Source organism: Cajanus cajan, chromosome 1, assembly GCF_000230855.2.
Source record: "Cajanus cajan strain Asha chromosome 1, NIPB_CcT2T_4, whole genome shotgun sequence".
In the NCBI taxonomy this organism is placed as follows: Eukaryota; Viridiplantae; Streptophyta; class Magnoliopsida; order Fabales; family Fabaceae; genus Cajanus; species Cajanus cajan.
Genome location: NC_138517.1, coordinates 6,384,102 through 6,411,465, shown reverse-complemented (window position 1 = coordinate 6,411,465; position 27,364 = coordinate 6,384,102). Strand labels below are relative to the sequence as shown.

The 27,364-nt window shown below is 29.4% G+C and overlaps 3 protein-coding genes across 9 annotated transcripts; all 3 read right to left on the bottom strand.

Moving 5' to 3' along the window:
• Positions 1 to 6,635: 6,635 nt before the first annotated feature.
• Positions 6,636 to 16,953, bottom strand: LOC109807550 (damage-control phosphatase At2g17340). Of its 2 annotated transcripts, XM_020370093.3 has the most exons (12): positions 16,632 to 16,952; positions 15,090 to 15,155; positions 14,939 to 15,005; positions 14,705 to 14,773; positions 14,233 to 14,373; positions 13,489 to 13,617; positions 13,296 to 13,382; positions 12,656 to 12,730; positions 12,494 to 12,571; positions 12,299 to 12,376; positions 7,058 to 7,120; positions 6,636 to 6,975 (listed from the first exon to the last, which is right to left on the bottom strand). In XM_020370093.3, the coding sequence occupies exons 1-12, from the start codon at positions 16,799 to 16,801 to the stop codon at positions 6,895 to 6,897; spliced, it is 1,104 nt and encodes a 367-aa protein (XP_020225682.1). In that variant the 5' UTR covers positions 16,802 to 16,952; the 3' UTR covers positions 6,636 to 6,894. The 2 variants fall into 2 exon arrangements, with proteins under 2 accessions (XP_020225682.1, XP_020225683.1); XM_020370094.3 differs by lacking the exons at positions 6,636 to 6,975; positions 7,058 to 7,120 and adding an exon at positions 7,655 to 8,141 and having other exon boundaries at positions 16,632 to 16,953.
• A 2,745-nt stretch (positions 16,954 to 19,698) lies between these two features.
• Positions 19,699 to 23,615, bottom strand: LOC145957415 (enolase). 4 transcript variants are annotated; one of them, XM_083073673.1, is made up of 9 exons: positions 23,085 to 23,615; positions 22,107 to 22,161; positions 21,139 to 21,219; positions 20,832 to 21,026; positions 20,693 to 20,743; positions 20,497 to 20,585; positions 20,321 to 20,372; positions 20,108 to 20,164; positions 19,699 to 19,997 (listed from the first exon to the last, which is right to left on the bottom strand). In XM_083073673.1, exons 2-9 carry the CDS (start codon positions 22,140 to 22,142, stop codon positions 19,917 to 19,919), a joined length of 642 nt encoding a protein of 213 aa, XP_082929799.1. In that variant the 5' UTR covers positions 22,143 to 22,161; positions 23,085 to 23,615; the 3' UTR covers positions 19,699 to 19,916. The 4 variants fall into 4 exon arrangements, with proteins under 4 accessions (XP_082929799.1, XP_082929812.1, XP_082929808.1 ...); XM_083073686.1 differs by lacking the exons at positions 22,107 to 22,161; positions 23,085 to 23,615 and adding an exon at positions 21,704 to 22,085; XM_083073682.1 differs by lacking the exons at positions 22,107 to 22,161; positions 23,085 to 23,615 and adding an exon at positions 21,720 to 22,085.
• On the bottom strand, positions 23,359 to 26,267 carry LOC145957409 (uncharacterized). Of its 3 annotated transcripts, XR_014433560.1 has the most exons (3): positions 24,340 to 26,266; positions 23,751 to 23,811; positions 23,359 to 23,604 (listed from the first exon to the last, which is right to left on the bottom strand). XR_014433560.1 is itself a non-coding variant. In XM_083073667.1 (2 exons), the coding sequence occupies exon 1, from the start codon at positions 25,984 to 25,986 to the stop codon at positions 24,352 to 24,354; it is 1,635 nt and encodes a 544-aa protein (XP_082929793.1). In that variant the 5' UTR covers positions 25,987 to 26,267; the 3' UTR covers positions 23,359 to 23,604; positions 24,340 to 24,351. The 3 variants fall into 3 exon arrangements, 2 of the variants coding, with proteins under 2 accessions (XP_082929793.1, XP_082929789.1); XM_083073667.1 differs by lacking the exon at positions 23,751 to 23,811 and having other exon boundaries at positions 24,340 to 26,267; XM_083073663.1 differs by lacking the exon at positions 23,359 to 23,604 and having other exon boundaries at positions 23,637 to 23,811.
• Between the last annotated feature and the right edge of the window lie 1,097 nt (positions 26,268 to 27,364).

Sequence of the window (27,364 nt, the reverse complement as noted above, 5' to 3'; positions counted from 1 at the left end):
CTAAAACTTAATTATACCACTCAAAGTTTGCAGTACACGATACTTCCTATTCTTGAAAACAAAAATCCCTATTCACATTAGGATTTTCGAATCACTAGAGACTTAATGTATGATAATATATGGTCTTATATTTTTAACTTTTTTGTGATTATTGTACACACAAAAATATTATATTACATTCAAACACAAATAATAGGGCAACGATTACCTAAATTTAATCATGGATGGACTCTGAACTGAAGTATGTATAAATAAGCTACATTAATTTAATTTGGTCATTACATGATGGTTAAACTTACTGCCTTGAGTGAATTTTAGGGTTGCTATTTTTGGAGATAGCCCTAGTTTTACCAAACGCACACATTTTTGAAATTCATGTTTGAACTTTAGGGCTTCGTACTAAGGCAGGTGAATTAAACAACATCCAATATTCATTCATTCATTCATCCATGTGACAATCTCTCTTTTTCTATAGAGCGTATTATATGGAGCTATCATTAATTATCATTATGATTAATCATTACATAATACATATTACCACATGTGTCTTATAAATATTGGCCTTATATTTGTTATCAACAAGTAGGGTACACAAAAAGTTCAAACACACAATCAATAATCTTTCTTTTCCTTTCTTGTCAGTATATTCGGCTTTGCGATATTGTAATAATAACTGTCTTTCATTCTACGATATCCCTTACTTATCAACGCCCATAACACATACCAATAATGACACTTAATTCCTAACATCAACATGTATTCAAATTTCCAACAAAATATATTGTTTCATATCTCCCTCGTGGTGTCATCATATTTTTTCATAAAAACATATTATCACATTAAGGTTTTTAGTGATATTTCTTTTTCTTTTTTTCTTTTCCTCGAGATGTATTGCATGTAGTCATGCATGTATGGCCTTTATTTCAAATCATGCGTTTGAAAACCTATTGAGTCGAAAGTGCAATTCGAAATTATTTCAGTTATTATTCCTATCATGGCCTTCCCCATCTTTTTTTTTTTTTTTTGAATTACAGTCGTAGATAATCTAGATAGGAATTGAGAACCTAGCAATATAAAATTTCATCTTGTGACCAATGATAATGACACGACAACTTGTGTTGCTATTATAAAATAGAATTATTTGAGTTCATAATTTAGTAGTTGAATCCATATATACGCAAGGAATGTTAATTTTGAGTAATATATTACTCACACTATTATGATACAGTTAAAAATTAATTGTAATTCTTAAATAATGGTGGAGTATGAACTCTAATTTGATCTTTGGAAACTTCAAATGAGGAGTGATTTATTAATATAAACTTGTAACTAAAGTTGACAAATTAATTAAGAAGAGTTGATAAGTAGTTTATTGTTGGAATTGAAGTAGGATTAAAGAAGGAAGTAATTATAGGTGAATGTGGAAGTATTATTGATAAATATATGGTGAAGAATAGTATATAATAATTGAATGATAGGGAAGCAAAGAAAAGGTTGATACGGTAGGGTATGTATATCCCAAAAAGAAAACAAAGGCGGAAAGAAAAACTTGCTTTGTCTTCTCACGCGCTTAGATTACTATTTTAACCATTCCACCAACTAAATTATATATATACTTCATCAAAAATCTATTAAATTAGTTCTTCCAATGAACCAAATGATAAAATGGTATTTCAACATATAAGCTATCAATAAATTCAATACTTAAAATTATAATATTCGATTGAATTATTCTCTATTTTTTAAAAGAAAATTATAAAATAGTTTCAAAGATAGTAAATAATTGATATACATTTAATCCATTCGTTATTAGTAGGTACTATCTAACAACGTTAAAATAGGTGTAAAGAAAACACTGTTAAAATGTAAATGTTAAGTGTTTGAATGACAATTAACTAAGCACACATATATACGTGGTTGTCACGTAATATATGACGATAATAATTGAAATATTAGTGGAATAGTATTTAAATTTTCCTTCTTTTATGTCTTTGTTTTTTTTTAATTAATTTTTCATTAGTCTTGTGATCTATCTATCGAAAAAAATGTCAATGACATTAACTTTCAAAATCAAATTATGTGACCTAATTAAATGAAATTACTCAACCTTTCTTTAGTCTTAAAAAAGGTACCGTTCCTCCATTTAATTAAGTATATTTCAAACAACTTGAATTTAGTAATTAATGTTATGACACTCGGATAGATTAGAAGACTAATGAAATATTAATGGTTGAGGAAAGACAGAAAAAAAATATATCATTGTTTCATCAATATTTTAATCATTTTTATTATTATGACTTTATAATCATATATGTATGTCTTTTCTAAAATAAAATTACGTATATTTAGTTGACTGTCACTCTAGCACTTAATGCGCCAATACAACATTTTGATAGTGTTAAATAACACCAACTAACAACAAAGAACTTTTTTTTTTTTTTTTTTAATTGAAGGAACTAAATTTATTGATAATTTTTAATTTTAGTTGCTATTTTTAATTTCAATAATTAATTTAGTGGATCATTGTGATTTTAAAATCTAATTAGATTGATTTTTTTAATAATATTATTAATACAAAATATTCATTAATTTTATCAATGATTAATTTTTAACAAAAAATCTAACTAACTATTTTTAATGAGATTTTTTTTCTTAATTATTTTTTTTTCATATATAAGTCTCAAATTCGAAACATTTTGTGAGAATATAAAATTCAATTTCTTTCTTATCAAAGACTTGGTAAACTGATTAAATTAATTGATAAGTTACAATTTTAATAACTATTTAATTTATTAAATCCAAGAATCAATTTGACCAACCATTATGATTTTAAAAATAAATCGGTTCTTCAACATTTATTTGACCTCTGAATTTAAAAATCATATATGACCCTACACATTTAGGAATTAAATTAATTAATGCACACTAAAATAAAAATAAATTGAATAATCACATATATTAAAAATAAAAATAATTACCAATATGTCATCAAATATAATATGAATTTAGATTCTTTAAATAATGTATTATATTTGAGGCTTGTGGATAAAAGATTAAAAGATGAAGATTTTTCTAAATATAATAAGAGTAACAAAATGAGTTGAATCTATTAAATTAACTTAACTAACCTGTACAAAAATATTGGAATGAGTTAGGTAATTAATTCAACAACTTCTTCATTTAATTCACTAATTAGATGGGTTAAAAGTAGGATGAGATAGGTTAATTTGCTAGATTGACCCGTTTAATTCACTGATATTTTATGTATATATAAATAAGCTTATATTTTATATAATTAAAAAAAACATGATTTATTCAAGTTTATAGAATAAAAGAATGATGTATTAAAAATAATTAAATTAGTGGTTTTAAAATATTTTTGTTATTTTCTTTTTACTTGATTTTTATTTTTGTATAATTTTTAACAAATTATATTTTTCAACTCACTTTGTGTCAGGTGGAGCAACCTGTCTTGTCCCTATTTTACTATTTTTGGAAGGTTATGGTGCTTTTCCACCCTTAAAAAATAGTTAGTCAAATTTTTAAATGAAAATTAATTATCAATAAATTTAATAAATAGTTTTCACGAACAGGATAGGGAAAAAAATGAAATCAAATTGAGTGGTTCTTGATATCAGGTGTAAACTAAATGATACTTATCATTTTTAAGGACTACACAATTTGTTTTTGCAATTTTAAACACCTAAATGATCAGTGATCATCATAATTCCATAAAACTAATTTACATTTTATATTCATTTGTTATAAAAGAAATAAACTAAAATTCTATGACAAAAAAAAATTGAGGAAGGGAGTTGGGCCCACCATTGTCCCCTCTTTCCTTACCAATTATCTAATCCAGATTCCAAACCAACCCTAGTTTTATAGGGTCGGTAAAAATTTTCCAAAAGTAAATTCAAATTCATTTTATTTTTGGAGTCAAAAGTGAAAACGATATATTTCTTTTAAAAAAAAAAATTCATTGGGAAGAGCAATTCACTCGATTATGTTGAAAAGATTCTCACTAAAAAATATCTATTTTATTGTGTACATGGACGCATAATGAAAAAAAAAATCATTACTTGTTTTTTATAAATATATAAATCATATTCATAAACACAAATAAAAAACCTCGTATAAATTTAATGAGTCTGAACCATACATTTTCACTAATCGTACTCGATCCAATTAAATGTGCATTTGAATTGAAATGCAAGTTACTAGCTGATCTGAAGAATGTGAATGAGTTTTCTTTTCTTGGTTGCAAAATGGTCAAATACCAAAAAAGAAAGAAGAACAACAAACTGAAATATTAATTCATGTCACATGACAAGCTGAATTCTAATTATAGAAGCTTAGTGGTTATTTCTTGAAGATTCCGTAATAAACTTTATGCAACTTAAGAACATTATGAAATTATAAACTCTCAACTTTCTGTTGGTAGTGACAGGTTTTAGTTGACGAATTAAAGAATTGTATGTATAACCCCATCATCACTCCAATATGGCCAAGACTCAAGTCCTACACTTCCATCAAAGAATTAAATTCAATGGATATCTTCCTTTAATCATATTCATTTACACGAATTCCACTCCTTGTGGAATACGTCTTCTAATGCCTAATTATTAAATAATATATGCACCTGCACTCCATGGAAACTATTATAAATAAATATATACAAAAGCTTTGAATCACATGTGAATAGTAATGGTATCAATTGGTGATGCTTTAAAACGAGTATTAGGATAAAGAGGGTTTCTTTTTCTTAGTTCTTACATAAACTTTACGTAAGATTTCTATGCATATATAAACAAAAATACCAATTTTACATATATCAGAAAAGTTAATTACAAACATTTTAATTTTTATGATTTTACATATAATATACGTTATGCTCTTAATTGTTATTTTAGAGATATTTTTTAATTAAGAGTATCAAATAAAATTCACTTAATTAAATTTTGGTTCAAAATTGTTTAATATGTGTTATTTTTTATACAAACTACACTGAGCAACCAGTCAAAGACCCAGCAAAACTGAGTTATAGTAGGAGAGGTTCTTAAAGAAAAATGAATATTTGAGATCGAATTGTGATACATTAGTTAAAGGAAAAACAATTATACATATGATACGTAATTGACATTACATATGAGAATGTTTGTTTATTGCGGCCACCAAACATTGGGAACGTTGTTGGTGTGGCATGCCACAGAGCAGCTCCTGATGATGTTGAGCCATAAATAAGATACTCAACATGTGATCATTTCTTGTTTCTTGTGCCCATCAACACTTGTCCTCTCCTAACTCACAATCTCCATATTCTTCTACATTAGGAAAATGGTTCATGGCTAAATTATATCTTATTTATGTTTTTTTTCTTCATAGATATCTATGGAGTGACTCAATGCAGATCATTAAAAGCTAGTTTGCTTTTGCAAGATGTGATTTTTGTTAGTTTAACTGACAAAAAATTGGATCTGAAAGTAATACATTTTGATAAATTGTTTTAGATTTTATATTATTTTATCATTTAACCTTATCTACTAACACTAAATTATTATAATTTAATTAATTGTCCTATGAATCCTTAAGTATATTAAATATTTAGGAAAAAAAGTTTTATCATAGTAATTCTATTTCACATGCACAAATTACCTGAAATAGTCTTGTATGTATAAAACAAAAAACAAAAAAAACTTTCTATTACTCTGATAAAAAGCCACACGTGTTTGTGGGTAAGAAGCCATATGTATTACTCGAAAGTATGCTCCCATTCATGAAGAATTGCATGTGTTTTATAATTTAATCGGATTAAAAGTAAATAAATAAATAAAGAAGAAGAGAGAATTAAAGAGGAAGGAAGTAAAAATGAGGTAAAAGCAGGAAGAGATAACGTAAAGTACATTATTGTTTATTTCTTATAAAAAAGACTGGAACAAAATTTTATATTGTTTGGATAGATGAAATTGGAAAATAATGATATAAGATTTATTTCTATTCGTTTGGTGATACAAAAAAGGGAAGAAAAATAAATAAAAAAAATATTATGAAAAGACAATTTTCTCTATTTAATAATTTTTTTAATATTTAATTTATGATGAAATATACATGATAACTGTTACATACTTAATAATTTTGTTTTATACATATTTTTAAAAAAATTACTTTAATGCATCCTCTACTTTTTTATTTTTAATTTATCTTCGGCTTAAAATAAAATTGGCTGCCTAATATTATAGAACTGTAGCTGCAAATATGATTGCAAAAAAGAAGTAAAAACAAATAAACACAAACACTTCCAAGTGTTCAACTCAACTACTAATCACGATTCACGGGTACGATAGAAGGAAAAGAATTATTGAGAAGCCCCCAGATTTTCCTTACATCTCCTTCACTATTCTCAAATATACAAACAAGGAAAATATCTTATAAGTTATAACCTTCCTAAATCACCCAAAAACAAATAAAGGATTAAAGTAAGAACATTGGAAAGTTAACGCAATTTTCCTTATAAACTAGTAATAACACTATTATTATTAGTTAAAATTCATGACCTCCAGTAGAAGAAATAAGTCTCACTTCCTTTTTAGCATACCTTATTCCCTATTTAATTAATTCTATGCGAATTTCAACTATTAATTAAAAAAAATGCATTAAAAAGGTGTCAAATAGTATATTGTTAACATTTTTCTTTCTGCATATTACCTTTAGCGTGATAACAAGACATGTAGAATAAATTTTATTACAACTAAAAGTTTGGGTTATATCGCCTTTATAACACTAAAATGACATTCTAAAAAGTATCAAACTAGAGGCATATAATGGTGTATCATGTAGAAGGATTAAGGGTAGAAAAATTGCAGCCTTAGTAGAGAAAAGAACAAGGCTTGTTTGTTAAGATGAAACTTCATTGTATTTGAATACGCAGTCATACAAACGCCCCCCAAGAAATTGAGCCACCTCAGGATGTTTCACCTAAGAAACAAATAAGGGATCATCAGAGATCAAATGTTCATTATTGTAGCCAGGTAAAATAGTGAATGGTAACGTGTATTACCATTCCAATCTTGAGGGAATCACATTTAAATTGAGCATAGAGATTTGTTTCTATTCCACGGCCCTGTCAAAAGAATTAGATTAGTATTTCATATTTGAATTTGGAAAACCCTTCTTTGTATGATGGGGTTATGATATATAATGCAATTGTGAAATCCAATGAGGAAACCTTTTTTGATCCAACCAATGACGAAACTAATTGCTTGTTTGGCTATTTTTAATTTTGATAACAAAAACGTTATTGTGCACCGGAGGTTACCACACGCATACACATGTCTCCACATTGGTGAGATATTGTCCGCTTTGGGCCTTCTGCCCTCACAGTTTTGCTTTTGGACATTACCATAAAGGTCTCTCAACCAATAGAGACAATTGTGTGTATACAAACCCATGTTCATCCTCTTATTTGAATAATGTGAGACTTTGCTTGCATCCCAACAAACGTTACCTGATTTTTACCTTTTTTTTTCTATTCTGTTTTCAATGTGTTGTATAAGGAAATAGAAATGGAAAACATTTTATCAAGTAAACAGGCCATAAGTTTCAGTCTTTGCAAATGTGGAAAATATCCTAGAATAACCTACATGGTGCCAAACTATTTTTAAGAGTTGATGTCAAAATCTAGATGAAATAACTCAAATAATGTACATGCTGGAGCACTAAACAGAGGGTACAAGGGTGTTTGTGTTGAACTGTTGATACATAAGGGAGCCTATACCTTTGGCATTAAGTGTATAAGTCTTCGCCATTTAAATATTATTCAACGTTCCCAGGCTCAAATTACATAAAACTTCTTACTCACACTATTAACACTCCCAAGTCCCAACAATCTTCGCCATCGAGCAAGAGAACCTCCATCCATGTACTCCCCATTGGGCAGGAGCCTGTTTTTTGCATTCATGATATTTGATGGCCACATTGTGCTAGTAATGTCATTGGCTAATCATCAATGGGACACACCTCCTAAACTTCATGTTGTTAAGATTTTTGACACAAGAATCGTTATATGAATTCACTATCAATTCTGCTTCCTTTTAATACTTGTCAAAGTCGGTCACCTAGTCACGTGCTCACATCATATACCACTGTTGGATTGTGACAGGAGTCCAAAACACGAAGATGATCTCTATCAATAGACTAAGTGAAAACCACACACAAATGAACTGGACACCACACAACCAAAAATCTTGAGACATTAAAAACGCGGGCCCTTACACTTAAATGTTGCTTAATTAACTCGTTTTGTCTAAATTTAGATTTCTGCTCACACTTGACACTCCTAACAGTCTAAACTAAACAAATCTATGAAAAAACAGCTTGACCTGACAATGAATTTTATTGCTTTTTCAAAGGTCTTTCCAGTATCACACTATTAAGTACTAAGAACAGAAATAACTTTGCGGTTTTGTTTTATTTTTCATATAAATTTTGTAATTACAGGATAAAAGATTCAAAGAAACTAAAATAGATATGAAATGTAAAATTGTATTATTCACAATAAAGTAAGAGGGAATGCATATATAGACTCTCAAGCAAGCTAACTAAGGTGCTGACACACGATGAAACACAAGTGATGTTGAACATATTTATTAATTAAATGCATCGTGGATGCATTTACTTCATACACATGTTTAACATCACTTGGTGTCTGCATCGTAGTTATCGTATACATTAGTATTGGAGAAGTAACACAAGATATTAATGTTGATCAAGTTTGAAATTTGGGAAAAGATACTAAGATAATAGTGGACTTTAATTGTATTGAATAAGGAATAAATAATAATTCATGATTGTTCAATGCATTCGTCAGTAAGATCGCCAAACGATCAAAATATTGTTCTATTGACCTTCATAATTGGCCTAAAATATTGAGATCATTAAACAACAAACAATGAAACTAGATACACATAAACAATGAGACTTCATAATCCTTAATCTCACTACTTTTCTGAATGATTTTTTTAGTAACATTCATATTTGGATTCAATGATATCTTTTTAAGGAAAAGCTCCATTTTGATTATGACAAGGGCGAACCTTGGGGTACAAAAACCTTAGGAGCTAGATGGAAGGACTACAAGAGTGTGCTTAAAAGGAATCACATCAAACCAAACAAAAATAAGGAGGAGATAATTACAAATGTTCTTTATAACGAGGACATTGGTCAATGTTCAAACATTGTTGACACCGACATGACCAAAGAAATTACATAATAATTACTTCAACTTGTTCTTATATGCTATACTATGTACAATTTTGTTGATGTTTGCTTTTATAATTGTAGGAACTGAGTAATAAAAACAAACAAAATTGCAAAAAAATTAAAAACAAATGCTAAAGGTGGCATGAGCAATGTGAGGAAAGCACATGAAATAATATATTGCAATGTATAATATCAAATTTTGGTAACAACCATATATTCTTAATTTTGGTTCATGATTTAAAATTGTGTAACTTTTGATTCATTTTAATCAAATCATGGTAGAAGAAACAAGTAAACTGGCATGGATGTCAAGATAAAGTTAGTCAAACTTATTTGGTTAAGGAAGATGAAAGTTATGTCAATGATGATGCAAGACAATTGTATAGAAGTTAATTTTGTTATGTAACTGCATTCAACAATATCGTGCAAATATATTTATGATGCATTTCTTTCATGCTATTAACAATTTTTTGTGAAATAAATCTATTGCGTACCTACCTACTCTAGAAGTTAGTCTAAAAGAATGAAGGATAAAAGAACATTTATAACTTTGTTAGTGGTGTAGTTTTGCTTATAATTGTTAGTTACACTTTCAGTTATTTATTTGGTTTATGTTCAAGTGTGTGGTGTCAACTTTTTATAGAGTATATAAATGTATTCCTTCTCACTTCATTGTGAATAATATATTTTTCCTCTTCAGATCTATTTTAATTTCATTAAATCTTTTATGGTACCCATAACTTGAGAAGCTCCTTTTATGGCCTCAGATCCTCCTTCACCGAAAAGCAAGGCAAATCCAGTGTTGTAGTCTGATCTTCGGCCAAATATTATCCATTCAACTCATTTTAAGATAGAACCTATTACGAGGCCATACGTGATACGTGTATCCATTTTAATTTAAAAATGATTTTTTAAAACCATCTTTATCAAATAAAAATCTTAGGCAAAAGAAAATTATTAAAAATTATTATACATTAATTTTTTCCATTATTTTTAATAAATTTCTTCTGCATTTTATTTATTGATTGAATAGAAAGAAAAAAAAAACAATTGCAAATTTCAAAATCACCTCAATAAATTTTAGATAATACCTAACTATACTCTCATTATATTTTTTTAAGAAAATTAAATTTTCTATATCTCACATAAGTTATTTATAAATTTCATATATACAAGTTACACTTTTTAATTGTTTTTTAAATAACCATAGCATATAATGTAGTAAAAAAAAGCTATGTAAAACATAAAATATAATAAATTAGTTAAAAATAATATATGATACAATAAGTAAAAAACAATTATCTATTTGAATTTTAATGTTTATTTTTCCAATTACTTAGTAATTAGTTAATTTAAGCTTTAACTTTAGATGGTTTAAGGCTTTAAACACTTTATTTCTATTAAGTGTTGTTTAAGTACTATGAATTTTTATTATTAAAAACAATTAATGTATGAATTTTGAGTTATTTTTCTATTTTTGAATTATATATATATAAGAGGATTCAAATGACACTAGTGTAATTTTTATTAAGTATTACACCACTTAACAACTTTATATTAAATGTGAATTTTGTAAATTCAACCATTGAAAATTTTGTTAAAATTAAAACAATTTGAAGATAATAAAAGTGTTCATATTTTATTATATTTTAAAATGTATATATTACGTCAATTTTATTTGATAAAAATGAAGTATCAAATTATTTTAGATTAATATAAAATTTTATATATATGATCTAAGAGTAAAGAATTTTCAATCTAACGGTTGGATTTATAAAACTTACATTTAATATAAAGTTATTGAGCGATATAATACTTTGTATATATATATATATATCCAACTACAATGTTATCCCATTTTTGAGGTTGACCGCCCTACTTTGCTATCCGAAATTAACTAGAGTTTTACGCTGTCAGTTACCTTCTCTTACGTGATCTCGGAGAAGTTTGATGAAAAGAATTTTCTTGTTTGGAAGCAGCAAGTTGAACTTGTGCTTAAGGCGCATTGATTGTATTGTTTTGTTGTTAGCCTTGAGACACTGATCCTATTCCTTTCTCTATCCTATAAAAACCCAAGGAATAGAGAATTCCGAGTACTGCACCCGGGAACTTCAAGATCAGTTAGTTCTTTTTTCTTTTTCTTTTTTTTTGTCTTGCCATAAGGATCTCCCGTGGCAAGCCAAGGAAAAATGCCCCATAGATTATCTTATCATCTTTCTACCTCAACTTCCTCTGATGCCATAAAAGATTCAAAGAAACTAAAATATATCTGAAGTAAAATTGTATTATTCACAATAAAGTGAGGGCTCCATTTATACAGACTATAGAGAGTCTTATAGTCTCAAGCAAGTTACATTATAGTGCTGACACATCACACTAATAACAGAAGGTGTAAATAAGAATAAGGTGTTGACTCGGCAAACTAACAGAATGTGTAACTAACAATTATTAGCAAGAATACATCTCTAACACAGGCAATTAATCCCATTTGTGAACCACTTTTATGTTATCTTAGACTTATAAGTTGTCATTTTTCCCCGTTTCCATACACTAGCAAAATAGTTTTAAATCCTTAAAGGAATGAAACTTGCTTTCCTTGAATTGTGTAGTCCAAAAAATTCTATGATTTGATGCCTAACAAATCCAAGATGATATGTAAATAGACTTCTTCCATTCTAATTGGATGTTTCTATTGAGCAAAATAACTAATCTGAGTTTCCATAGCATCTAAGATTTTACATTTTTTTTTACCAGAAATGTTAGATGATTCATACCAGCATTCTTTCAAGAACTTTCCCTCAATTTTATAAGATTTTTAAAGTCAACATCAGAAGGTGTTGCTCAAAGTCCAAAAACTGTTGTGTTCTAACTTTTCAGAGCCAATTTTTTAATCCACGACCAGCACTAGCCTGTGACATTCAGTAGTGCTAATACTATTTCCCTTGTTGCCTAACTTAGAGTATCAAAGCTCAGCAATGCATCTATCAATTAATCCATCAATTGAGAAAAAGTTTCCAACAATATCGAGGGGAAAACTTACCATCCCTTCTAAGATGACAAGATCTGCATCGCTGGCAAGGTAAGCAAGCTCCTGTGATACTCTTGTAAGATCAATAACCTGCAACATTCAACAAATCAAGAAAGATGTAATCATCATACAGGTTAATGATCTTATATCAAATGTTCAAATACCATAATTTTCATAAATAACAAAAATCATTGCTCATTTTCTTACAGGTAAATCATTGCCAGAGTTGGCAATTAAAAGATTTGAAGTACTGACACCCACAAGCTGTCCTTCTTCATCCTTTAACTGGATAAGTGGAAGCCAACACCACAGAGTTAGCAGAGTATATGGCAATTTCAAAAAACATTATATAAAACTTATCTTCATTACCTTTGCTATAATTTCAACTAGCTCAGAACAAGTCACATCATTGATGGATGGTAAGTCATTAGCAGCCAATACAACCTGCATTCATAGAGAATCACATAAAATACGTTGAAGATGGCAGCTGTAAGAACAGCATATCAGAAGAAGTTTCAATTTCAAACATATAATTAAAATGAAAAAAGAAAAAGACTAATGAACATCTACAACAAGACAATCATTGACACGTTTTATTCACATATTAGAATTCAAATGATTGATTTTGAATTAAAATATCACAAAAATTTGCTTTAATGGCTTTGGTAAATGTAAAGATGCAAAAATACTTGCGGCAGTGCGCTACCAATGTTACAGTTTGGTCCATGTGGACAATAACTCTAGTATTTTGAAAGACATTTCAATGGCATAGAACTTGATTTGGTAAAATTTTATGCATTTGAGTCCTATTTTTTAGTAAGGCACTTTGTAATTGAGGAAACCCTTGTTAGTGATTGGACAGCTTTGCTACGTTGATTTTCTTTTTCTTCTGCTTTATATGTTTTGTTCTTGTATTAATAAAGGTTCCTTTTTATCCATCTCGTTGTCATATTTTTATCTTCATTTAAATGATTTTTTTCATTTATAAATAAATAAAATGTCAGCAAACCTGACTCCCACGCCGAAGTAGTTCTCTTGCAAATGGCATAATACCCAAAATGATATCTGCACCAGAGTTATCTACAAATATGATAACCTGCCATGATAAAAAGGCACATATTACAACAGTAGAAAATATGCCAGAAGACAAAATTTCAATAAGTAATGATAAAATTGTATCTCTTTATACATATGAAACTTGCCTTCTTCCATGGCTTCTTGCTCCATTTAATTTTGAAAGTGTCAAGATCATCAATAACCCAAGGTCGAGGAACAAGATTTTGACAACTAGCCAAAAAGGACATTCCATCCTTAGAGAAAACCTCTGCAAGCTTCAAGAAATTGTGAAAACAATAAGGTAATACATAAAGTACAAATAGATAAGTTTTACTTTTACACACTAATGCATATGATTGTGAGAAATAGAAGAACAGTTTTCTTCTAGAAGGAAAATAAATTCAGATGAAAGTAAAGTTTTAAGAATATACCCATGCAAAATTACAGCAACCAAGAGAAGTTGATAAGGAACATTGTATTTTAACTAAGGATAATTTGCCACACCATTCTTCACACAACAATGAGGAACTAAACCAAATAATATCAGAAAATGGGATAACACCAGTGACAAATAGACAGTGGTAGTACTACTACTACCAGCAACCAACTAAGGAAAGATGAGGAATATTTTATTTTAAGGATAATTAGCCCTTATTCTTCACACATCACAGGAACTAAACTAAACCAAATGATGGGAAAGAGGAAGGAATGGATAAAGGGGTTGGTACTGTGACATGCAACATAACAGAATATTCAGATAGAGATTGCAACTTAACCAAGTATAATTGACATTTGAAATTTTGAATGAACAAGTAGGTGTAGTCTGGTTTGGCAGAGTCTTAATATAGTCATGCAAAGTTATCAAAAGAATGCATAATAGATCATCCTACCTGTGCAGAACCAAGATCAAATATATTTCCAGCAAAAATTCCTCTAACTAGATTCTCAAGTCGCTTGCCTTCATCTTCAATGGCATCATTAAGACGAACAACATTCTCAAATAGTGAAATGGCTTTTGCATTTTCTTCATCCTATTGCAATCAATTAGAAAAGAGTAAACTACCTTGGGTGAAATAAAACTAAATTGAGAATTAATAATGTCATGTTACCACCCCAGCCCTCCTTAATTAAAATTGATAACAACGTAGGTTTAAGTTCTTCTCAACTTTGGCTAATGATCTGTAAAGCTTTTCAACCAACTAAATCTGAAAACAATTCCATTAAATTTTCCTCCATAATTTATGCAAGATGTTAAATTTATTAAACTACAATCAGACAGGCACACAATTTTATTGAACATTTTTTTTTATCCATAGCAGCATAGAAGTAACAAATGGCATCCCAAATAGCAGTTAAATCTACCTTGACTTTTTTGAAAATATCTCTGAATCCCAATTCTCTTAGCACTAGCTCACGAAGTCTGCAGAGAAGCTGGAAAATTGCCCCAACCACCAACCAGAAAGGACAACAAAAAAATAAAAATAAAAAAACAATGAAAGAAATTAAACACACCACCAAATTGCTGCTTTTTCTTCTAATTCCTTTTTCAGGGGAGTGGGGATTAGGGTATAATTTTAGCTTTAGTATAGAACATACAATGCAATCAGGAGGCCCACCATGACTTTCAGGATCTTTCTTCAAATCTTCCAGTATGTCAGTGTATCTTTTGTAGGGAATGCAAAAATAAAATACACAATTATTAAATCCATGAGTTATTATGTGATAGAAATAAGAAGAATGGAATCACCTTTCAGCAAATTTTTCAGCTTTACTTGCAGCATCAGGAACAGAAGTATCATTCTCTGCGCGCTTCCTGTCAAATCAAGGCTAAATGATGATGTAAATTGTAAACACAAAAGACACCAATAATGAAATTCTTGCAATAATATGAAAAAAAAAATCACATATTTCACTAAAAAATCCATTGATGGTTGTTTTAATATTTCCATCTATGAGTACTTCTAATTGACTTAATTAGAAAGAAGCAACTCTCGAAAGTTAGTAAATTGAGCAAAGACAGGCTAATAAATATGCGTTAAGAGAGACAGACAAATCGATTGGCCAGTTGGTGGTTTTAGGTTGATTCAGAATAGAAGAAAAGTACATCAATAAATTCACAAATTATTATTAAAAATTTAAAACAATTGAAACATTTATTTGCTATAGACTTTACTATGATCATGGACATTTTGATCCTTTGTTAACATTAATGACGCTCATAGTTAACGTTCGCCAAACACTCAACTGCTCATAAAGCATCTTTACTATTACTTATCTTATAACAACTCTAACATCAGCCTTTATATGCAAGTTTTGGACTTTGGGTTGCAACCTCTAGAAAGTCACAAGAAGAACAAAACAAACCCTAACCCAGTGATAAGAAATAGGAAGAACAACTGGAGCCCCAATTGTCCAACCACTTTGGCAGTAACTCCCTGCAGAAGTTAAATTTTACAAATAATTTCAAGGTGCTATTCTGAAAGCTAAGAAACTAACAAATGGTAATAATGTTGCCACCTGAAAATGCTGTTCATCCCTCACCGGTCACCACCAGCATATATACAACCATTCCAAACACATATCGGTTAAAAATGAAAATCGTAATTAAAAACCAAATCCAACTACAAGACTAGAAAGCTCGACTTAATTTATAATGCAATTAGAAAACAAATCAAATAAATTAGTATACATACATACCCATAAACATACATAAACAAATACAAGTCGTAACTATAACAGTAATAGCAGTATTAAAATTTGCACTTAGGTAAAGATCTTTAGGTACTTATGAAGTTGGTATGCAATGAAATTGGAGTTTCATCATGGTCCCCTGCACAATTCTGATTATCATAAAATTTGCATAATCATCGAAAAGTGGTTAGCACAAGTGATTTGGTAGTAGATGTGCCGGTCAGCCAAAAACCGAAATTCGATCTTTGGTTTGGACATGGAGCTACAATTGGAGAAACACTTTACCCTACCTAGCGTGAAAATGAGTTATACCTTCTTACTTAAATAAATAAAATAAAAATAAAAAAACGAATAATCAAATATCACGAAATGAGTACCCTGAGCAAAACCCCACAGGGGGAAGAAAACAAAAGGACCCATTTTTTTTAATCAATCTAAAAAATAAAAAGCACCAATTTTTACCATAATCGAGAACAAAAGAAGCCATTGGCGGTTAAAACGAGCAAAAGGGTATGCTATGAAAGATGAAAAACCGCGAATCGGGCAGCAAAAAAAAAAAAAAAAAAAAGTTTTAGAGCAAAGAGAAGTGGTAACGCACTTGAAAGAGGGGATTGAGTTGAGGAAGAGATCAATCCAAGAGATTTCGGTGGGAGTGGGCTTGCGGGGGTTGTCGGAGGGGAATCTGTAGGGAATGGTGCATGCTCTGTAGTTGGAATCGATTGGCGTAAGCAACAGAGGAAATTCCACAAGCTCTGAAGCGCTTTCCATCTGAGAGAGAGATCCAAGTTGTGTTGTTGTGAGAAAGAACAAGAATCGCAATCACAGAGAGAAAGAGAGAGAAAGCGTGACGTAGTCCTCACTTTCCCTTCCCACACATTCTCGCTGCTCCAAATCTTCACCTTCCTTTGCCTTCATTGCTCAAAAAATTCAATTATTTTCTAAATAACCAAAATTAGGTAAATATTTTATTTTTCTTATTTTAATTATCGATTATATTTTTGTTTAACCAAATTTACTCGAAAATAATTTTGAAATGTTTAATTTTACTTAAGTACATAAAGAAGAAAAAAAAAAAACAACTCTTTTATATAGTAAATTATTTGTAAAAGAAAAAAAATTGAAAAAATAATTACAAGCTTTATATTTTTTAATTAAAGAAAACAACTTATTTTTTTAGAAGAAAAAAAATTGCTTATAAAGTTAAGTTATTGTCCTAACCATTTTGTTTTTTTTCTTCTTTTTTTCACAAACAACTTTTCCTTTCAAAAACAGCTGAAATTACAGGAAGTTCTTTTTCCCCAAACATACTATAAATGTAATACCAATACATGTTCATAACATACAATTTATTACATCTTCAGAAATAAAATAACTTTAATATACTGAATATTAATGAACTAGTTAAATTATTTCACTAGATTGATGATTAAACCTTAAACCCTACATCATGTTAAATATTACTGCACTATTCATTAATTAATTAAAAATTAATATTAATATGAATTTGAATTATTTATTATAAAGTTTTAAACACACATACATAATATTTGTGATTATTATATAAATTATTTATTTTTATAACCTTTTTATGATCAGTATTTTTGTTGGTTCAATACATATAATAAAATTTTACTTTATATAATTAAAATTTATTATAAATGCTTATTTTTAAATATAAAGTATATTATTATTATTATTAAAATTTATAATGATAAAAAAATTTATCATATGAATTATATTTTAAATTTATAATGAATACCTTATATTTTTAATATAAAGTTATTTTTAACTATTCGTATTTTAAAATATTAAAACTTAATTTAAAAAAATAGATCGAAAGATCCAAGGTATCAAGAAAAAAAATTCTAAGAATATTCGCATGGAAGAGATTTTATGCGAATTTAATGAGAGGTTTTAATGCATTAGTATGTTATTGATTTTTAAAAAAATTTAAAATTAGGTCCTTAATTTTTTTGACACTAGATTAGGTCCGTAATTACAAAAATTATAATTGAATAACTTTAATTTCTATAAAACCACAAAAAAATTTTAACTATTCACATTTTAAAAATATTAAAATTTGATTTGATTTATAAAAAAAATAGACCGAAGGATTTAAGGGGTCAAGAAAAAAAATTCTAAGAATATTCGCATGGAAGAGATTTTATGCGAATTTAACGAGAGGTTTTAATACGTTAGTAAGTTATTTATTTTTTAAAAAATTAAAATTAGGTTCTTAATTATTATTATTTTACACCAGATTAGGTCCGTAATTACAAAAAATTATAATTGAATAACTATAATTTCTATAAAAACCACCACGAATTTTTATTTTTTAACACAAGTTGCAAAACTTGTAGAAAATTAAAGTCTAATTATAAATGTTTAGTTTAGTGATCTAATTATAAACTATAAAGAAATTCAAAATCCAGTAACATATTAATACTTATATAGTGTTTTAGATGCATTGCTTTGTCCTTAAAATGTATTAATAGAAAAAAAGAATTTCTACCACCTAATTATCTTGAAAAATAAATAAATAAAATTGTCGATACAGTATAAACCTAAACATTTACACTGAATTTAGTACCTGTTAATTATACAATTTATAACTTTTTAATATGTAGTTTTTTATCTATCGAAATTATCTTAATAAACAGTTTAATGATTATGCATGAAAAATAGTATTTATATAATGATTTGAATGTTGTTATAAAATTATTCTACGGTGAAAGGACATTAACATTGAATTTCAAATGACCAATTTGAAATGAAGGAAAGAAATTGGAGAGTCAAAGAAAAAATTGAAATTTTGATTGAAGGAACAATGGAGAGAGACAAAATTTAAAATTTATCCAACAGAATAGAGAAGTTTTTTTTTTTTTTAGAATCATGATACTTGAAAATAACATATTTAGAAATCATGATTTTTTATTTTTTTTGGGTAAAGATTAGAAATCATGATAAAAAATCATGATTTTGAGAATAGTTAAAATTAATTTAGTTATTCATAAAAAAATTTAGAAGTATAAATTTTTTATGTTTTATTAGAATATTACTTTTTTTTTCTTCATCCAAACCAAAAATAAACACATAGTTACCGTGTCTTTTTCCAAGAATGAAGTGTATGTTATTGTCCAATTTTTTATTCAATACTCATTTGTCAAATAAATTTCTTCTTTTAATTTTCTTTCTTTCTTCCTTTCTCTCGATTAAAATTCTCATCTTTCTAACCCAATTTATATTTCTCATCTTTTTTCATTTAAAATTCTATTAATTAAAACTGTATTCTATATAATCTTATACATGTTTTAATTAGTGTTATTTTCGATTAAACATTTACATTCTTACATCAACATCAAATGAATACATATAACATGTTAGTAATTGTAATTCAAGATGTTCAATACATGTCATATTGTTGCAAAATAGTAACAAAAGTTAGTAAAAATCATGGTATAAATAAATTCTCAAGTTAAAAACCAAGTTGCTAGTTTATATTAAAAACTAAAGAATTCAAGTTAATAAATTTAAAGTCCCATTAATAAAAGTATGTTTGTTGATTAAAATCTTGTTGAAGAAGTTACTTATTCGAGAGTTATTACCATTTGAAGTTATGGAAACCAAATTTGATAGATAACATAGTGTGATTGCAGGAAAACCAGTTTAGACATAATTCATAAGGATTTGTATTAATAGTTGATAATATTCCAACAAGCCAAACCATAGAGAAAAATATAGTGCCCTATTTTCTCGCTTCAAAATCCCACGCTCAAAAAACCTATATTCTCTTAAAAGAAGACTAGTTTAATTTTGGCAAAAATACAAAAGCCCCACAGAATCTTATTCAAATGCTGCTTAGTGATCCTGTGCTAAACAACAATCAGTAGGGTTCCACTGGGGCTCTGAATTTGGAACCAGCATACACAGCAGCAGAACCAAGTTCCTCCTCAATCCTCAGAAGCTGCAATAACACAGCCCAGAGAAGGGTAAGTGACAATTGTTTCCAAGGTATTCAAGTAACTCAGTTCATCTGAAAAAGAAAAAAGAAATGATAATCTTGGCGGTTTTTACCTGGTTGTACTTGGCCATCCTTTCAAATCGGCAGGGAGCTCCAGTTTTGATTTGCCCCTGTTAAATAATCCACAAAAGATGATCAAATTATATCAGCTATCAGCTTAAAGTAAAAAATTCGTGTTTCAAAATATATACACAATTTATCCGAAAAGGCACCACTGGAACCAAAAAGAGAAGATGATACGATTAAACAAGCTTCTAGCAACTTACAGTTGCTAACCCAACTGCGAGGTCAGCGATGAACGTATCCTCAGTTTCACCGCTACAAAAACCAAGATGGAACACATTAGTAAGCACATGCAAAGAATAATACAATGTCGGAAAACAGAACAAATGGATAGAAGGGGATAAAGAAAAACAATGAAACATTTTTAGACATCAAGTACCTCCTGTGGCTAGTCATGACACCCCAACCAGCTTTTTTAGACATTCTCACAGCTTCAATACTTTCAGTTACACTACCAATTTGATTCACCTGACATTCATATAAATAAATAAATAAATTTCCTAGTTATAGTTGATAGAGAACTTCAGATTAAAATCATAACCTAATTAACATGGAAAAGGCAAAAGTTAATTTACCTTCAACAGAAGGGCATTGCAAGCCTTCTCCTGAATTGCTTTCTCCACACGCTGCAGAGTTAATAATAGACAGAATATTGTCAAAATGATGCATGTTTGCAGAACATAGCCCACAGGTTTTGAAGTTAATATATCATACCTTTGGATTGGTGACAAGGAGATCATCACCAACAATTTGCACCTGCTGACCAACTTCAGCCGTTAATTTTGCATAGTGCTCCCAGTCATCCTGGTCAAATGAATCCTCAATGGACACAATTGGATAATCTGTCACATATGATTTGTACACATTCTTCAAGCTGTCTCCTGAGATTTTTTGTGATCCATCATTGTTCTGCAATAAGGTAGTCAATTTTATAGTTAAAGCATTTGACAAAGAAATACTTCTCAACTGAGGAAGATGAAAATTTAAGGAAAAAATGGGAAAAAATTTGTAATCTTTCAACCTCTTCCTTAAAATTCAAGTCATATGTTTTGTCCTTGCTGCCATAAAATTCTGAAGCAGCAACGTCCATCCCAATTACAACCTGTGGTAATAGTAATTAATTAGCCATATATTAAGATGCTAAAACAGATTTAGTAGATGAAGACTCAACCTTTCCAGTGTAACCAGCTTTGGCAACTTTAGCTTTTTGTATTTTAGTTGTGCAACATTACTATTTTTTCTTGAGTTAACGGTGTCTTTCGTTTCAATAAAATTGTCAACTTTTATTTTTCCTCTTGACTTTTAAAATCCTCACTTTTCCCCTCTGCATTTTGTAAATACCTAAAATTTTGTCCATTAGTCTAGTTTTGTTACGTTGCCATACTATTACTTAATGATCTATCTAACAAGAGAGACGAAATATGTGTTCCAGAACTAGGACACAAATAAGAAAGATCACCCAATAACAGGGTAAGCCTAAGGAACAAAAATATCAAAATTTAAGATTAACATTTATCAGGAATCACGAGATAATTATCTTAATCAGAACATAACATAAAGATTAAAGTAGTTGCTTTGAAACATACACCTAGGCGATCTCACATTTTTTGAAAAGCTTCCAGTTTGAGTTGTTTTGTCACCAAATCAGCTACTTGATCTTTGGTTCCACAGTGCACAAGCTCAACTACACCATCTCGAGTTGATTTATAAAGACTATACAAGTTCTTTGAAATTGAACATCCATTTCAAGGGGAAATATGAATCAAAATCCTTACACATGGAGACCGATATTGTTTTGTTCGATAGGCGAAACAATCAAGAAGGTTTAAGTGAAGTCTAATTGTTATCCACGGGGGACAAATTTAAAAATGAAAACTTGGGAACTAACCGTGAGAAAATCATTTTGGTAAAATATACCAATGAATCGTATGAGGTTAGACATAGAACTAGGCATTCACCAGTTCAGAATCCTCTTAAGTGATCACTTACCAAGAAGACTGTGTTACACGGGTCAGCAAAAAGCATCAATTTCACCACGAGGTACCTTGCAGATGACAGTCATAGTCAATATTGCTTTCCAATGAATCAAATATCTTCATATCAAAATATTCTGGCCACTTGTACTTTGATGTGTCTCAACAATCTCTATAGATTTTGCAGCAATACAAGATCTATCCAACTTTATGCAAGTAACTGTGAGCAACAATAAGCATATTTTACGTTAAAGCCTTGATTTTAAATTTGTATCTTGCAATGTTTACGTGAAGAAGCCAGCTATGCTACAAAAAGGGTTTCTGCACAAGCATGAAATAAACGGCTGGAGGGAAGGCAGGTCAGACCAATTGATAAGATACTGCTATGATCTGATAAATATCTAAAACTATTCTAGAATAGGCTACGGATTGATTATCTTTTCGGTCCATTCATTCCCAATCATTGGTACTATATAACCAGTACAGTGAGTCAATATGTGGCTTTCCACAAAATTCTGTAACAAAAAAGAATATAAAGTGTAGTAACAGAGGAATATAATAAAAAAATGCAATAAAACAAAGAAATGCAGAAATTATATAGCTATTATCCTATTTGATACTCCTCATGATATTAGATACAGTCTTGCAATTTCATGGGCCGCTTAGTTTCTCTTTTGGGTCTGGACTCATAGGTTGTGTTGCTAACATCTACACTAGCGGAGGCATAACTTAAGTTGGCCAAGCATTATTATAATATATTAATTTGATACAATTGTGAACTCAATGTTTATTAAACCTACTGACTGTAATTCTAGAAATGAAGGTCTTTTCAACTGTATACTTGTATATACCACAGCTAGAAACAAGGGTTTGTGTATATGAAACCTAAGTGTATATACAACATTATTTATGCACTTCATTTTACAAATAAGTTATCTTCGGGCAACATTTAACAGTATAAAAAGAATGGCTCTTGAGTTAAAAAAAACTTTACCTTATTGGCAAGATAACTGTAGTTTAATGTAGAGGCAGCAAAACCAAAAGATTCCATCAGGTGACAGAGATTCTAGCAGCCATCTTTGCAAAAATTGAATATTTGACAACTGAATTGAGGCTCGAGCCACCCTGTCCCTACTTAAGAGATTTAACTTGAATGCTATGTCATCTACAATTCCAGAAGACTCATGACCCTAGACCACAGGTTTTTTGAAAATGCAATCAGCACCTTTCATTGCCTAACAACAAAGGTAGCTTACACAAACCAGGAAAATAACAAAAACCAAAGAGCTAATAAGTCATAAGCACTCCCCACACAGAAGAACAGAGTGAAACACAGCCTTCTGGTTTCTGTCTAGATTGATATTTGCATGGCCACAACAAGCTTGTCTCCAACAAGTAGTTCAATCATAGCCCTTTCCTCCAAATTCACAAAGCCAGGTAGCTTAAAGCACAAATTGGCATGATGCATTCCATGGTAATTGAAATGAAAAATCACTTGCAAAATGGAAATTTTACTGAAATTCAATACAATCATTTGATTGTTAGATGAAAAAAATCTACTGGTTATTGAATATATGCAAAATTTAACCATCAAATTTTCAATGTTAGGCTCCTAGCTTTTATTGACAAGAACAAACACTAGTGCTTTTTGCTAATTAACCTGTCCGCATCTACTATAGATATTGCCTTAGTGCAGCTGCTCCTTAGAATCCAACTATCTCCTGCATAAACAGAAATAAATTATTTACCCCACATTGTTAACATGGACAAATTAACTACCCTGTGAGGAATGTAATGGTAGTTCTATAAGATATTGTCAAAATAATAGAGTCTTTAGTTTTCATCCTATCAGTGGTAGAGTGTGGAAAAAAAATGAATTGGTCCTTTAAAAAGCTTTAACAATTTTGTTGAGAAAAATGTAAAACACAACAGAATGATAGAAAAATATCCTAGTAAAATAAGAGACGAAATTAAACTGACTGAAAAATTTCACCCTAAACCCAAGATGAAACACAGATTAGTCAGAATTGGATTGAAAATAGTTAACATAATGACCATCAGTAGATTAAAGAAGCTGATTCATTGGAACACAATTGCATATATAAACAATTGAAAGTAGGTAAGGAATAGTAAATACGAATAAAGAGAATGAATGATTGACTACTTTTTGCTTTCAATGAGTTATAATGAATGATTGACTACTTTTTGCTTTCAATGAGTTATTTATTAGTAACTAGAAAGCATCTCACCTGATTTAACACTTACAATAAGCCTCTAGCAATCATTTCTCGGAGAAGTTCCTCTGCCTTATCATTCTCGTCTTTTTCAAATAGAGCAGAAATAATTATTTCAAAAGTTATAGCATCAGGGATGCAACCTTTCTCTTCCATTTTTGACTGCAAGGCCAATGCTTCATCAAACAACCCCACTTTACAAAGTCCATTGATCATAGAATTATATGTCACGACATTCAGATTATGGCCTTTAATCAAAAGATACCGAAAAACTTCTTGTGCTTTCTTGAGTCTTCCACCTTTGCACAGTCCATCAATAAGTATTGTGTATATGTACTTATTTGGCTGAATTCTCCAACTAATCATTTTCTTGAATAATGCAATTGCTCTGTCTAGATGACCATTTTTGAATAAAGCATCCAATAAGGAACTGTAGGTAATTATATTGGCAGGTTGACCTCTACAATGCATCTCATCAACAAGATCCCAAACATCAGCTATCCTTCCCGATTTGCACAGACCATCAATAAGTGAAGTATAAGTTACTGTATCAGGAATCATATTTTTGCGTTGCATGTCTTCAAAAAGATTGATGGCTTCATCTACCATTTTCTTCTTACATAATCCATCAATCATGATAGTATAGCTATAAACATCAGGTGCCACTCTTATTTCGGACATAGTGTTGAATACATGCTTTGCTTTTCTCACTTCATTAACCATGCAGTATCCATCCATTAATGTATTATAAGTAATAACATTAGGTTCCACATCTGATTTTACCATCGAAGCTATCACAATTTTAGCTTCTTTTATCTTTCCTTGCTTACATGACGCATCAACCAATATGTTGAAGGTATAAATATCTGGGTTGATATTTTTTAATTTCATATCATTTAACAAAGCAATTGCTTCTTTGAAATGACCCATAATACAAAAGCCATACATTAAACTATTGAAAGTGACAACATCCGGAGAAATCTTTTTGATAAGCATTTTAGAATACAAATTACAGGCATCAGCAACAAGTTTATTTTTGCATAAGCCGTCAATGATTGTGTTATACATTACCACATCAGGCTTAATTGAATGCCCTTCAATCCTTTTGAGCAACTGTATGGCGGCCTTTGTTTCTCCTGATTTACATAGACCATTGATCAAAGTCCCATAACTAACATGGTCCAACTGAAATCCTTGAGCTTTAACGCAATCATGAAAGTGCAGTGCTTTCCTAAGCTGACCACAAAGACATAAACCTTTGATGAGTGTTGTGTGGGTTATTGCATCTGGCTTATATCCCATTTTGAGAATCTTGGCAAACACAGAAAAGGCAAAATTGATGTGACCGAGGTGGCAGAAGCAATTGATGAGGATGCTCAAAGTAACAATATTTGGTGTAATACCTTTGAATTCCAATTGTTTGGAAAGGGAAATAGCAGTTGGGTAATGGTTCATCTTGACAAGGGATCCCAAAATGTGGCCAAAATGGAAGATGGGTGGGGAAGGATGCATATGGAGCATGCGATTGAATGAGGCAACGGCATCGTCGTGATTGAGAGATTGAGAGTGGAAGGTTGCATTTGCATAAAAAGGAAGAAACTTTGGAAACCTAAACCTTAATACTGACAAAGACATTGGAGGAAGCCAGGCATTTAAGGTCATCGGATCAGTCAACGGCGGAGAAGGAGTAGCCCTCCGATAGCACAGGTTCCGGCTTCGACGGTAGCCCTCAACCCGACCTGAGAAAACTGCAGCGGTTAGGCAAGGCTTTGCAGTGAACTCCTACACAAACCGAAAGAGCTATCTGCTAATTTATGAATGAAAACAGAACAATCATATATTTATTCAACAACAACTTTTTAAGAAAGAGAAAATAGCCGCTGATTTTTGAAGGAAAACAACATTCATATTCACGCAATTTACGTTTGATTCAGTTTTCTAACTGCTGAATATACTCTTTACAGATAGTTTCATATTATATTAGTTTAAATAGAAACACGATTAATATAATTAAAATTTAGAAAAAAGTTGTTCACCTAGTTTTTAAAATCTACTCATTTCTTCTATGATAATATGTGAAAAAGAAAAAAAAAATAGAAATGGATTCAGAATATACTAATGTGTTTATTCTTTATTTCTGCATTATGTTCATGATTCTTTAATATTTTTTTTTTAAAAAAATCTCACCCCGTTAGTTATGATATGTTTCTGAATATTTTTGTTGGTTCAATACATATAATAAAATTTTACTTTATATAATTAAAATTTATTATAAATGCTTATTTTTAAATATAAAGTATATTATTATTATTATTAAAATTTATAATGATAAAAAAAAATTTATCATATGAATTATATTTTAAATTTATAATGAATAACTTATATTTTTAATATAAAGTTATTTTTAACTATTCATATTTTTAAAATATTAAAACTTAATTTTAAAAAATAGACCAAAAGATCCAAGGTGTCAAGAAAAAAATTCTAAGAATATTCCCATGGAAGAGATTTTATGCGAATTTAATGAGAGGTTTTAATGCATTAGTATGTTATTGATTTTTAAAAAAATTTAAAATTAGGTCCTTAATTTTTTTGACACCAGATTAGGTCCGTAATTACAAAAATTATAATTGAATAACTTTAATTTCTATAAAATCACAACAAATTTTTAACTATTCACATTTTAAAAATATTAAAATTTGATTTGATTTATAAAAAAAAATAGACCGAAAGATCTAAGGGGTCAAGAAAATTTTTTTTAAGAATATTCATGGAAGAGATTTTATGCGAATTTAACGAGAAGTTTTAATACGTTAGCAAGTTATTTATTTTTTTAAAAATTAAAATTAGGTTCTTAATTATTATTATTTTACACCAGATTAGGTCCGTAATTACAAAAAATTATAATTGAATAACTTAACACAAGTTGCAAAACTTTTAGAAAATTAAAGTCTAATTTCAAATGTTTAGTTTAGTGATCTAATTATAAACTATAAAGAAATTCAAAATCCAGTAACATATTAATACTTATATAGTGTTT

Coding starts and splice junctions, on each gene's coding strand:
- LOC109807550 (XM_020370093.3), bottom strand. CDS start 16,801: ATGGAAAGCGCTTCAGAGCTTGTGGAATTTCCTCTGTTGCTTACGCCA. Junction 13,383..13,488: donor GCAAGAAGCCATGGAAGAAG/GCAAGTTTCATA, acceptor TTATCATGGCAG/GTTATCATATTTGTAGATAA. Junction 12,377..12,493: donor ACTCTGGCAATGATTTACCT/GTAAGAAAATGA, acceptor TGAATGTTGCAG/GTTATTGATCTTACAAGAGT.
- LOC145957415 (XM_083073673.1), bottom strand. CDS start 22,142: ATGCTTTTTGCTGACCCGTGTAACACAGTCTTCTTG. Junction 20,373..20,496: donor GTCATGACTAGCCACAGGAG/GTACTTGATGTC, acceptor TGGTTTTTGTAG/CGGTGAAACTGAGGATACGT. Junction 20,165..20,320: donor TCGCAGTTGGGTTAGCAACT/GTAAGTTGCTAG, acceptor ATTATTTAACAG/GGGCAAATCAAAACTGGAGC.
- LOC145957409 (XM_083073667.1), bottom strand. CDS start 25,986: ATGACCTTAAATGCCTGGCTTCCTCCAATGTCTTTGTCAGTATTAAGG.